This window comes from Solanum pennellii, chromosome 12 (assembly GCF_001406875.1).
Source record: "Solanum pennellii chromosome 12, SPENNV200".
NCBI lineage: Eukaryota > Viridiplantae > Streptophyta > Magnoliopsida > Solanales > Solanaceae > Solanum > Solanum pennellii.
In genome coordinates this window covers 5056061-5070324 of record NC_028648.1, presented here as the reverse complement: position 1 = coordinate 5070324, position 14264 = coordinate 5056061, and the positions used below count along the sequence as shown (strand labels likewise).

The window sequence follows — 14264 nt, the reverse complement described above, 5'->3', positions numbered from 1 at the left end:
ATTAGTATTTAAATATTGACTTTTCGTTTTTATGTTCTATGAATTTATTTTATAAAGTTTCAAATATTTTATCTATTTATAAAATCAACATAAATTAATTAAAAAAAATTATTTTACCTTTAAGATTCATAATTTTTTAAAGCAAATAATAGTTATTGCATTGCATCAAATATTTATCTAGTTTATTCCTATGTGTCTTATTATTTGTACACTTTATACCACTAGTTAGGTAATTTTGCATCACGGATGGATTGATTTGTTTTGGATAATTTTAAAGCATTTTTCAAAATAGTATTTGGGAAAAAAAATTTTAAAAACTCACTTTTAAATCAAAATAATTGATTAGTCATCCAAACAGGTAATACTTCATTAAACATAGAGAAAATGAAAGAAGGATATAATAGGGAAAACTGAACCTTCATCAATTCGATGAAAGTTCAAATAAAAGTTTCTAATAATTTATTACTTTAAGACGTCTTTAGTATTGACTGTTAATTGTAAAAAATAAATTATTTGTTTAAAAGAGTTAGAGTAAATTAGTAAGAAATCTTCTTATTTATAATTTTTGTAAGGGTAAGAAAAAAAGTAATAACTAATATATATGGGATTATATATATAAATAATCTAAGATATATTTATATTTATACTATAAAATCATTTTTGTAAAAAATACTAAAATAATATGAGTCTACGATTTTTTCAAAAGGTCTCACACGATCAAATATATTCATCATCTTATAATTAGATCTATTTTCTTTTCGGCCATTAAATATAAGAGTTTATTCGAACATCCAACAATAATAATGGACTATATTATGTATGCATAAAAATAACTTGATTGAATATCAACTCTATAGAAAACAACCATAACGAAATGTGATTGGTATCACCTCCTTTTTAATCAGACATCTCAACTTCAAATGTTGAAAACACAAAACTAGACAATTAGAAAGGATTATGAACCCATAGTTATGAAAATATGGATTCAATGCATGAACCTCAAAACTCATAAAATTTAAATTTTGAATCTCTCTCTGACAATCGTGATCACTTAAACCTAAATTCACGACCCAAGTTAGACGAATCACTATTGCAAGAAAATAATAATAAATTACAATAGAGTGTGACTAATTTTGTCTTCTAAGCTAGAAATAATCAAGATCAAGCTAAAACACCATATATTAGTGACTAATTTTGCCTATGGAAGTTCAAGAATCTAATCTCAGTCATAGCCGTAGAAAACATAACTTATATAATTGCTTGGTAAATTCCACACATAGCACTGGAACCTAGATGTAACATGTCCTCTTCGTGTGAGTCTTGCAATGATCATTGTTCATTCCATCATATCGAGAGAAAACGAATATTGGTCCTCTTGTCATGATTCCATGCTACTCATATCTCCATGGACATGAAAATACGATTTGAATACCTGATGAAGAATCTTCCGTTTTGTTGAATCAAGCATCTTTACACTACGTCGTCTATGAACTCCAAGCCTCAGTGTTTCTTTCCCCTCTTTGGCAGCTCGTTTCCTCACATCAGTCAGTAAAGTCGTTCCTGTGGAATCCACACTTGTCTGGCATTCGGTTTTCTCTGCTACATTTTCTGCTTGCTCCGTGCTGTTTTTGGCATTGTCATCATTCAATTTGCTATCCTGGTTACCATCAGGACTCTTGTTTCCCCACCACCTATACGTTGCAGTAGACAAGCCATCGGATGGAAAACCATATTTGAATTCATCATAAACTGAAGTTCCTTTTGTCAAGTTAGAGATACGGAAATGCGGTGAACTTCCAGATTGAAAATTCCTGGTTCCTTGCTGCTGTGAGAATGCCCCTGCTCTTGGCATTTCCATTGTGGAACTTATACTCTTGTTTGGCAAGGGGGAGCCCCTACATATTTGATGGGAAGCATCTCAATAGACATTAATGATTTCTATGTTTCTTTCGTTAAGGTAAAGGTTTATTGACTTGAGTACCAAGAAGGTACCAAAACCAAAAGTTACAAAAGACTGCTCAGAATATCCATACAGTCAATTACAACATCTCCCTAGTAAATTCAAAAACTCCATATATTGATCTATATTATCAATGAAACTACTTTTACACCAACAAAACAAATTATGTAAACACTTGTTTTTAACTCTAGAAATATGGTCTTTTTTGTCCATCAAAACAAGCTTTATATCTTTCTAACCAGATAGTCTGTAATATGAAAAAGGGTATAGTTCTCCAGATTTGCTTCAAAATTTTATGTGTTCTCTGGTGCTGCCAACTCTCCAATAATTCATTCACACCCTGAGACATGATACAAGAGATCCCGCAAATACTGAAGAAAAATTCCCAACATTGTCTAGCTAATGCATAAGAAGTTGTTTCACAGTCTCCAACTCTTCTTCACACAAGTAACATCTATAACTTGCTGCAAAATCCTTATTCTGACCATTATCCTGAGTAAGGCAAGCCCCTGCACTAATGACTTATATTCTGTTGTAGCACAGTCTTTTGGTCTACCAGAAACAGCTTCTCTACCTGCCAAGATAAAGGTAAGGTTTGCGTACATACTATCCTCCCCAGACCCCACTTATGGAACTATACCGGGTGTGTTGTTGTTGTAGTACACTAGTTTGAAGCTAATGCAATAGATAATCCGAAGTTCACAGTCAGCTCAGGAAATACCAGGTATCATCTAGTAAGGTATTACAACAATACATGTTATTATATAACCTAAACCATCTAAAATATGGAGGGCTTTGATTCAAGAAAACATGGTCGAGTATTTAGTTCCTCACTTCGTGGCAGGACTAAAGCTGGAATCAAATTGGGGACAGTAATGTTCTTGGCCTATCTAAGTCGTTTGTAAAGAAAAATAATATTTTATAAAAATGATAAAAGTATAAACTACACCTGATTATAAAATTAAGATAAAAACATGAAAAAAGACAAAATATGTACAAAGGTTAAGACATTGAATAAGCAAATTAAAATTAAATGATGTAATAAATATAAGTATAAAATTAAATCTGGCTGGTACATGATTAGATTTCAGTTCCAGTGTAACCAACCATATCCAATCCAGGGGTAAAATCATCATTAGGTTTTATGCAGTTGAATTGTGATCAATGTATAAGCAACACCACATGTCATGAGATAATCAATAATATGAAATACCCTATTTGCTAATATGTCAAGCATTTAAGAACAAACACTGTACAAAATGAAAATGTGACCCAGTGTGGCAAATTTTGAGAAGTAACAACTCCCTTACAAAGTATCTAATCAGCATACCAGAAACACAATTGTTAATATGGTGGTACATTCACCTCCAGATACCGGTTCCACATGCCCCCTCCCTTCCTGCTCTGTTGTCAATTGAGCAGGTGAGTGAAATATATAAGCCAGCTGTACTAATTTATGTAATCCTAACATGCACCCATGTCCCATGGTAAAGCTGCATGTATTCCGGCAACTGTCTACTGCAATGTGTACCAATCAGAGAACTAGACTAGTTAATGCAGGGTAAAAAGGAGTTTTAAGAATGACAAAATATTGTATCTCAAATAACTATAATTTATTTCCACAAAGCTCCATTAAGAGTCTCTTACATGTTTTCATTCTGAATTGAGTTTCTAATCCCATCTAATTGTTTTCTAAAGAAAAAGTTTGGCGGAGGAGCACACCATTTCTCAACCTGAGAACCCCAATGCAGATGGTCCAGTACTAATATGGTTTAAAGTTGACAGGTTCCTAGAATACTAGTAGTTTAACAATGAGTGCCATACTTAAAGTTACAACTCATGAATGGTATAATGAGTAGCTGCAGATATTTAAGTAGTGAAAAAGAGGACATCTCGAGAGTTTCAAATGTATGGATTTTTGTCTCTTATAACAGTCCTTAGCGAAGATGACAGAAACTAGGCCGGAGTTATGCATGAGTCCTGACCACATCAAGTAAACAGGTTAAATTCTCAGTGTTCTTAATCGATCAGTAAGGGCCTTACTCAAACATCAAGCATTTGAAACATAAAAAGGCATGCTTCGAAGAAGCATTTCCAACATCAAGTCCAAGAACACAACTAATTGAAGTATTTAATTAGTCAGAGTCAGATAGATATTTTTTTATGAAGAATTTTATTGATATGATTAGACATAGTAAGTCGAACTCAACTAAACAAATTATCACATATTAAATAACTTACGAAAATGATGAGATTGCAGAACTGGCTAAAGAACCATTCTTTTCTCCAGGAGCTTTAGGAAATTCCAGGGATCGCTCTTGTTTTTCCCTTAATGCCTCCTTCTTTATATCTTCAATACTCTTTCCAGAGCTGACCTGAAAAATCTCAAATAAATGATACATAAACAACAATCGCTCAAGCACTTCTTTGGATCTCATTACCGCAATAATGTGTATTGGGCAATGAAAACATGTGAATAATATCACATAATTGACTGCATTCGAAGTGTCTTAACAACCTGAGAAAAGGCAATAGTTCAAGCTATTGGCTCCTTCAGACAGACTTCAGGTGATGTGAGTGCTTAAAATTTAACGTGCAATACACAAGCTTACTTGTGTACAGCAAACAGTATAATTAAACCAAGAATAGATAAATAGTGTTCTATAAATAGATCAAATAATATTTGATCCAACCAGGAAAATATCACCTCAAAAAGTTTCAAAAGGTTAACAAAAACATTCTACTGTCTGGAATCAACTAGGTAATTCTTCATCACAGAATAAAAGTGCTGGTCTGATAATCTAGCATTTTCTCTATCTTGTTGGAAACTCTTATCTTCAAAACTTTCAGACAGTATACTCAACATAAATGGAGATAAAAATCATGTTCCTTCCCTAAGCTTCAGTTAACTGTCATATTTTTGTTTCTTTTCTCCATTCATCCATTCTAGCCACACATCCACCCAAAAAAATTCCTTATCAAAATATTCTGGTAGCATCAGAATAGGACATTCTTTTTGTTAGTAGCAGACTAGCAGTAAGAGATAGGCATATTTTCTTACTAGTACTGGATTTTTTGAAATTAAATAATTAACAGTTGTCACTGATAGTCACATAAATTAGTGGACTTCTCAAGTTTCATGTATTCGGATTTCCAACAACAATCCATTTTTTGTCGAACATCCCATATTTGGAAGCCTCACATCCTAAGCATGACGCCACATGTTTCCATTTGGAATAGATACTATCATCCTCAGTCAAAAGAATGAGAAAATTATTTTCAAAATGATCTAAGCAAAGGGAAATTACAGCTTATCAGGAAAACAGTAGTTTTCTTCTTGAATAAATTGCTCAAAGCCCATAATATTTTAAACTTTTTCGCAACTTACTATCAACTTATTTTTAGTGACATCTACTCCTACGAGCTTATCAAGCACTTGTAACTTACCTCTTTATTCCAATTAATCTTTAAAAAGAGGCCAGGCAAGTCAAAGCAAAAAAAGAGGAGGAGAAACATGAAACCTTTAAATTTTTCTTCTCCCTTTTGGCCCTCATTTCTTCATTTTCATTCTTTTTCTAATCTGTTTTCCTTAACTACTCATGTCTTACTAAACCAAGATATAACTTGCAATCCTTTTTAGAGGTTTAACGGGAAAGCTCCCCCCCCCCCCCCCCCTCTAAATAGTTCGACGAGTTGTGAACATGTGAAAAGTTTAGCAGCCTAGTGTGAACTTAAGTGATTATCTTTTCTCTTACATATTCAGCAATAGAAAAACTTAGGGCACAAAGATGCTTCAAAATGGTAAAAGTTTTAGTGTACTTCTGGAAAGAGTACAATGATTCATACTTGTACAGCCTACCTTTCGATATGGCCACCGCACCAGACCATTCTCATAGCATATTTTCTTGAGAACACTTGCACAAACACCTACAAGATAAATGCCAATTAGCTCAAGAAGTTCCGGTTTACTTGTAATAATACGTACGCGAGAAATCAGTTAACATTGGACACAACTGAATTGATAACAGTTCAAAACAAGAAATGATCAACATAACAGCTGAAAAGTAGTATGATCAACTATACTTCCCTTATCCTTCAAGAAAAAAGTTAAATAGTCAAGTCACGAAGTATATTATAAAAAAACTGTCATTTATGAATGAAAAACATACTACAGTGAGACAGGAGTGGGAAGAACAAACAGCTAAACAACACCAACAAGCAGTTCAAGATCTGTATTATTTGTAATGCAGGTTTCGAGTGTATAAGTTCCATGCTCATAATTGTCAGTATATTTTGCTTTTTTGTTAACAATTCCAAGTTCAAATATTCAATAACTATCCAAAAAAAACTCAAGTTTACAAGGTCGAAACCTTAAATACAAGTATATGTTGAAGAATTTCTTCATTTTTTTTCCAGAATCCGCCATTTTAGGTATCACAAGTGCAGAATGAGAGGTAGAAAGAAGGAGAATACCTAGGGATTCAGCAGCATCAGAGAGAGGCAAACTGAACAACTTGGAAACGTCATCAAAGGATACAGATTTTGGGTCCGTAATTGGTTTCAGATACGGATTCGGATTCGGATTCGGATTCTGAATCGGGTTTGGGTTAGAGCTTGGAGCTGAACCCTGCAGATTACTCATGCTCAATTGGACCCCTGGTTCAGTCAAAGACGACAACTAGTTTATTCAAAATAGTATACCCTCAATTTATTATGATTTAAAGTTAATATTTTGACAAATATTGTGAGTAAAAGTATTATATTTTTAAAAATTATATAAAAAATTTGATCAATTTTTGAAATTGATTTATTAGTGCTACATAAAAAAAAATGGCAAAAGAAGTAATATATATTATTTAATTTTAAAATTATATAAGAAATATTATTTATCTCAATAATTAACTATCTTGATATCAGTATCGGATTCAGAATTTTCGTTTATGAGGTTCGAAAAATAAAAGTATAAACATCTAAATGAGGCAATAAAATAAAATTTTAAGGAAGTAGTAGTATATAGCTTTAGCGGCGGACCCAAATTTTTCATAAAGTGGATTCAAGATGTAAAAAATAAAACTAAAATGTGGAAATAGAAATTCGAACTCGGACTAAGCCATTGGACTAAGGATCACACTTGTGTTAGACTTGTGTTAGTGGAGTCAAAGTTAATATATACATATAAAATTTAAAAAACTGATCAAATACATACACATATGCAGTGTTATTTTTCAACAAAGTGAGTTCATATGAACTCATTTGACCCTCTGTGGGCTCGCCCCTCACTGGCGGACCCTTAAATTTTTGTTGAGTTTAAAATCACTTTTACAATGTTTTATAAAATAAACAAACTAAACTGAAACTAAAAATAAAACACTAATAGAGGGAATTGAAACCTCGTTGTGTAGGTTAATTTCAAAGAAGACCTGCCACTAGACTATCAATTTTTCTTGAGTTTTCAAAACATATATGTATATCTATACAAATACAAATTCTTTTTACCATACATATATTGTATAAATGTTTTACTAAAAAAATTCGAGTGAATCGCTCAAACCCACGTGAATCCACTCTTGCTTGATGCAATGGGATAATCCATCGACAATTTATAATATTTAAAAATTATAAATATTAAAATTTAATTGATTCTCTAAATTCTATAGGTACAAAAAGGACCCGACCCGTTTTCTTCTGATTTTCTGGGTTCTTACTTCTTCTTCTTGTTCTACTATATTACTGTATCCTTTTTTAAATCCAAATTCATGCGTTTTTTTCTCTCTGTTACAAGGATTTTCAGTAAGTTTCTTATTCCTCTTCTTTTTATTGATTTCGTTTCTCAAAATCCTCCATTAAATTTTGCGTAAAGCTTTCTTAATTATACTTCTGTTGAAATTCAATAATTTTTATTTTTATAGACAACCTTTAATCAGCTAGGTATGAAAATAATTGATTTTTTTTTCAGCACTGAATATATCTGTATGTTTGAGAGCAAAAACAAAACTTTAGGATGTGTTTAGACTCAATTGTGGAAGAAGAAGGGTATTTATGAGCCTTTTGTGTTAATAGAGTTTTAATCTTTATATATAGTGTAATTGAGGAAGACAAACCAATTTTTTTTGGTTATCCTGTTTGCCTCAATCTTCTCAGTTCTGTTAAAGTGATGCTTTAATGATTTATTTGAGGTTTGGATGAATATAAGGATATCTTTTGTTAAAAACTTGTCAAAAGGTAATATCTTTGTAGTTCATGTTTGTACCTTTTTGAAACTTGGCAAAATGCGGAGCTAGTTGTTCTTGGGGTTGTGGTTCTCGTTGCTTTGTATGGTTTCTTCGGTGAATTCTTATTGATTTCACTAAAACTGTCGATGACTGAGCTAAGTTTTGGAAAAAAAAATAACTTTCTTACTATGCTTTTTACATAAATGTCGAAGTTACTATCTTCACAATTTTTCTATTTGAGTTTTTGTTGGTTATGTGACAGGGTATGGGGATTATAAAAGACGGTTCAGTGTCAGGAATATTACCGACTAACGAGGTCTTTGCTGTTCATTACCCTGCTTACCCTTCTTCAGTAGATCGTGCTGTTGAGACACTTGGTGGCATTCAAGGTATTGTCAAGGTATTACCATGTCTACATTTTGTTGATTCGTTCTGTAACTACTTAGTATAACTTGTGCAAATTACCCACATTGGAATTTGAAAGTTCAGTTCCTAGTCACATTCTGTGTTATTGATGAGTATTGATCTCTTGATTCTCTTTACTTTGTAAAAACAGTCGGAAAGCAAGTTCATCTAGATACTTTGTAAAAACAGTCGAAAAGCAAGTTCATCTAGTTTAGTTTTGGAGCGGAATGTTCACTTGTCTAACAACTACTATTAAGCTCATTCAAGGTTCTGGAGCAATGAGCACTTAGCCGAGTGTGCAAGAATGCCCCTTTTCAGCTGATGGTGGTGAAAACTTGAAAACATTCCTAACTGTTTTAGCCGAAAAAATGTCGAGCTTCTAGACAAATACTCAGCTGAATTAAAGTGCCAAAAAGTAATCGAGCTTCAGTGAAAAATACGCAACTGATTGTACCAATAGTGCATGTCGTAATGGATTCGTTTGAAAACAAAATTTTAATGAGCAATCCCAAATGAATAGTGCATGTCATAATGGATTCATTCATCTATTGTGCAGCTACCATTTTTGTTATCTGATAAAATGAAGATGAAAATAGATGTAAGTGGTCGTACATTTATTGCTTTAAGAATGTAAATCATGGGCAGTGGAAATTTACTTCAGAAGAAGCACTTCATGGATCATCTTGAAGTTTGATGAAGCAGTTTGATCCCTTCGTACGTTTACCCGATCACTTAAAATTTAGGACATGAGAACAGTCAACATAAGGCTTTAGTATCTAATCTTGCATTATTAACCTTTCTCCATTCCTCATATAGCATAAATATTTATCTAGCCTTGTTGTATCTTACATTGCAATTTGTTGAGGAACCAGAAGTAGTGAATATTTATGGAATAATATTTGTACACAAAGTGGTGATGACAGCTGTTTTAAGAAACAAAGGAGAAAAATATTATTGAATTGTGAATCTATATTATTACACTAAGACTATATAGATATTATATTACAATCCTTTTCCAAGTAGGATTGTATATACTATGCTTGTTCCTATTCCTATTCTAACACAACTCCTCTAGCTGGTGTATACAAGTCATATGTACTGAGTTTGTTATAGATGTAATTAATATGATGATCAATGAGGGACTTGGTGAAAATATATGCAAGTCGATTACTCGACTTCACAAATTTTTAACAGTATCTCCCGAGAGTATCTTTTCTATGACAAAGTGACAATCAATCCCAATGTACTTAGTCCTCTCATGAAATACTAATTTGATGTGATATGAAGGGCAGCTTAATTATCACACATAAGTTCCATCTGATTGGGTTCTCGAAATTTTAGTTTTCTCAGCAATTGTTTGATCAACACAAGCTCAGAAGTTGCTACAGTCATTGCTCGATATTCAACTTCTATACTATATCAAGCAACCACACTTTGTTTTTTCCTTTTTCTAAGACACCAAATTACCTCCTATTAAAGCACAATATCCAGATGTAGAACGTCCAGAGTGTGATCCTTCACATTTGTATATCCAATAATATACTCATGGCCTTGATTCTCGATGACTAGTTCTTTACCTGGAGCTGACTTCATATATTGCAGAATACGAAAAAATACATCCTAATGACTTATCATAGGGGAAGTCATAAACTGACTTACAACACTGTCAAGAAAAAGAGATGTCGGGTCTAGGCACTATGAGATAATTCAACTTTTTAAATGACCGTCTATACCTTCCAAGATCACTAAGTGGATCACCCTTTCTTGGCAACAGTTTAGTATTTGGATACATAGGAGTGTCAATGGGTCTACGTCCCATCATTCCTGTCTCCTCAAGTGTCTAAGACATACTTCTGTTGAGAAATAAAAATATCGGATCTGGACTGAGCTACCTCAATATCTAAAAAATACTTCAGTCTGCCGAGGTCCTTAGTGAGATGGTCAATTTTCTATTGTTTGATATTTTTGGCTTTATAGACGTATGGTAAATTTAATGTCTATAGAATTTGATCTTTGCGCCCACTCCTTGTAATTCAGGCTCGAACTTCACAGTCCAATAAGTTGGAGCTCCATTTCCGGCCAGAAGATCCATATTCACACCCTACTTTCGGGGAGCTTAAGCATAGCAATAACTTCTTGTTGAAAATATCCAAGTGTAAAGTAAGGGATGTCCGATCTACTGACTCTGCTGACAGTAGCTGTGGAATAGCGATACAATCTTCAAGGAGTCTTGTTAATTGTGAACAAGAAAATGCTGCACCGAAGTCAAACGAGTCTAGATGTTTATCTGCTGATGCTTCAAAAGAAATTGAAATGCAGACAGCTACTAATTTGCAGGAGCATCTCTCAGCTAATATTGTTTCTCATGTTTCTGAAGCTTATCATTTTAATGGTGAGAACTAAATTTCGATGCAGACTACTTCATCTTCTCCAGTTTTTCTTTCTGCTCTACTTTGAGTTGCAACTTTCTAATTTCTTGTTTCTTTTTTTCTTTTGCATGCACAATGGGGCTGCTTTCAAAGGAATGGTAGACTATCAGCATGTTCTCGCTGTTCATGCTGATGATGCAAGAAGGAAAAAGAGACAGTGGGCAGAGGTGGAACCTAAATTTGGTTAGCCATTCTCTCACTATTCCTGCAATCTCAAAATGTGGGAAAATCTCCGTTCTGATACCTAATTTCTTGAGTTTACTGCTTGTAGAGAAGGGAGGTCTTATGGATGTTGATCAGGAGGATATGATGATATTACTACCCTCTCTGTTTGCCTCAAAAGATATGCCTGATAATATTGTGTAAGATGCTCTGGCTTGTTAATATCTTCTTTTGCAATTTTAACATTTAGATATTGTATACATGTACACACTTTCTTGTTGCACCATGGTTTTAGCAAGCCACTACTTCTTATCGTCTCTGTCTATATCTCTCTCCTTTTTGTCTGTCTCTGTCTGTCTGAGTTTCTGTTAGTGGAAAAAATTGCTGCTTTTCTTCTCTTCCTCCGCTATTGCTGTTGTCCCAGATATTTTATGGACTTCGTATGGGTATGTATTTGCTGGGACAATCTTAGTTGTCTCACCATTATTGGTTATTTGATGCAGACCACTTCCTTTGTCTTAGTTAATCATTCTCTTTATGAGAGGTATGTTGCTATTGAAAAATTTCAAACATTTTGTAATTTCAGATTAAAATCTTGTACAACTGTGGGCTCGAAAAGAAAACAAGAGGGACGACACAATTGGGAGGTAATTTCTTTTGCCTGCATGGAAGAATTCTCTCTTATTTTAAATTCGTTATTTTCAGTCAAATGTTTTCTGCATTTTTATTTTAATCTTTTCAATCAATCTAACAAGAACACTACAGATCCCATGTCGTGTTGCCTTGGCAGTAGTACATTTCTTAACAAGGAAAATATGTCTTCATAGTTTCATTTTAGAGTAATTCTGGACATTGGATTGCCTTTGATGGACTCTCTTATCCCGTGTCTTGAGTCTATAGGAACATCATTTTTTCTTTTGGTAGTATATTACCAACTGAACCAAAGAACTTGACGTCTAAACTTCAGAGAGTGAGTTTAAGTTGAAATCCCATCAAAGCATCTGCGTCAAACTGAAGAAATCTGGATATAGGTATTGTAGAAAGGAACCACAGATGCTTTGATGGGATATGAGTCTTTTAGAGGACCATATCCTTACCAATTATTACTCCAGAAAGATATTTTCCTGCAATTGCCAATTCGGCAGAACTCCTTTTCTTTTGCATTCTTCTGATATACCAAGATTTACCTCATCTGTGCTACAAGTATTTACTCATGTACTTCATATGTTGGTCAGGTTAGCTCATGTAACCAAAAAAATAAAGATTAATTGGAAACAAGTCATGAAAATATACTTGAACTGTATATAAGTTAAATTTGATAAATGGAAGAAATATCATTTTCCCCATAATGCTTGCATACCTTGGCCAGAAAGCTTCCAATTGTATAAATGGAAACAATCGTAAGATATTGAAGTAATACCAATATAGGTAGGACGCCTTTAAAAAACTTAGGTAGATTTATGAAGTTCGCAAGAGGAATGAGCACGTGTTAGCTGCAGAGTTTGATCCTCTTTAAAAACATTTTGGGGACCTCATGAACAATGTATGGATAATCGATTCCACCTATTTCTACTCATTGATCAATTTCTTGCTTCTCTACAAACAACACAAGGGTAGACAGTCATTTTCACCTTGTTTTGTTTTTTATTCTCTATGTTTTGACTTGTTTTCTTGGAACTCTTAATTGTTTTTTTTCCATCTCTTTCTTATTAGCCTTCATATGTGAAAAGACCATTATGAATTATTTTGTTCTGCCTTAAGTAATCTTCAATTTACTTAGCGTTTATAGTGCTGCATGCTTGACATACTCTGTTTTCTTTTACTTGACAATTTATATACATACTTCAAATACTTATCACACTAGTATCTTACTGATGAGTTTTTATTTTCTTTTTCAATGTAGAGGGAAATGGAGCCGAGCCTTGCAATTGATTTTGCTATCAAAGATATCCTTAAGTTCTGCATTGCATCTCTGTGTTCTTTGTTTGTAGTTAGACTCTGGTATTTAAACCTACTCCTTTCAATTTGTTTGTAGTTAGACTCTGGTATTTAAATCAACACATGTATCACTCATTATCTTGCACCAAGAATAAAAGTGGTTCTCTCTTTGGCTCTCTTCATAAATTTTGAAATACGTATCTTGAAGTGAAAGGGTGGAAAACATTGACAACTTGGTAAAATCATGGTGAGATTCATCAATAAATGATGTCTGGGAATCACTAGCTCTTTTATTACTGACTCAGCAGCCTGCCAGCCAGTTATTATATTTCTCGTCATCCCTGAGAAGTCTGAAGATTATATTATCTTGAAAAAGTGGATAATAGACATCATTATTCAACAAAATATACATATAAAACAATAAGTCATTCTGCAGCAAGATTGTATTGCAGCTACTTGTTTTTCTGCTTAACATTCATACAGATTCCAAAGCCAGTGGACTGGGAAAAGTACATTCCTCAGGGCTCAGATCGTTGGAGATGGCAGAAGGCAGTATCTGAATTGTTTGAAGAGCGTAAAATTTGGGCCAAAGAGTCATTAGCTGAGCGCTTACATGATAGGGGTCTGAAATTTCGAGATAACATGCTAAAAAGGTAGCATTTACAATTCCTATAGTCTTCACTTCTTTTATACGGATTGAATTATTTAATTATTTCTTGGAAGTGAATATTGCTAGTATGAAGTTTTGGTCTATCTCCATAATTATGCAGACTTCTTTGTGGAGTAGCATATTACTTTTTGAATGGGCCTTTCCGTAGATTCTGGATAAAAAAAGGTTATGATCCTCGGAAGGATCCGGAATCCCGCATGTAAGAATGAACCGATAATCCTTTCTTATATTTTTTTTATTCTTTACTTGTCAAAAAGTGTTTTCCTTGTGAATCTCACTAATTGATATGTATTCACTATTTACTTATAATGCTCTCTGAGTTTTTTGACCCTCATTTCCTGATTTTTAGAGGTTGTGTCATATATGTCATCCGAAATGTTTTTTTTACTAGCTTGTTCGTAGTTCGTTTGTATATCTTATATCCATACAAACCCTGGAAAAACTGTATATTTGCAGTTGTGAGAGGTTGGAGGGGGGTGGGGGTGGGG

General features: G+C 33.6%; 2 protein-coding genes across 7 annotated transcripts in view; one reads left to right on the top strand and one right to left on the bottom strand.

Moving 5' to 3' along the window:
- Positions 1-969: 969 nt before the first annotated feature.
- LOC107005475 lies at positions 970-6656 on the bottom strand. Its single transcript, XM_015204074.2, has 4 exons — positions 6434-6656; positions 5820-5887; positions 4202-4335; positions 970-1895 (listed from the first exon to the last, which is right to left on the bottom strand). The coding sequence occupies exons 1-4, from the start codon at positions 6600-6602 to the stop codon at positions 1379-1381; spliced, it is 888 nt and encodes a 295-aa protein (XP_015059560.1). The 5' UTR covers positions 6603-6656; the 3' UTR covers positions 970-1378.
- Positions 6657-7603: 947 nt separating this feature from the next.
- The window catches only part of LOC107007663 (general transcription factor 3C polypeptide 5-like), a 15865-nt gene continuing 9204 nt past the window's right edge, over positions 7604-14264 (top strand). For all 6 annotated transcript variants that reach the window (XR_003575777.1, XR_003575776.1, XR_003575775.1 and 3 more), the window contains exons 1-9: positions 7604-7750; positions 8435-8572; positions 10615-10969; positions 11100-11189; positions 11278-11368; positions 11755-11815; positions 13072-13114; positions 13588-13759; positions 13877-13975. Coding sequence is in view for 2 of the 6 variants with exons in the window: in XM_027913682.1 (XP_027769483.1) it covers positions 8438-8572; positions 10615-10969; positions 11100-11189; positions 11278-11368; positions 11755-11815; positions 13072-13114; positions 13588-13759; positions 13877-13975 (1046 nt within the window). In the remaining 4 variants the exon portion in view is untranslated. The remainder of the gene's footprint in view (positions 7751-8434; positions 8573-10614; positions 10970-11099; positions 11190-11277; positions 11369-11754; positions 11816-13071; positions 13115-13587; positions 13760-13876; positions 13976-14264) is intronic.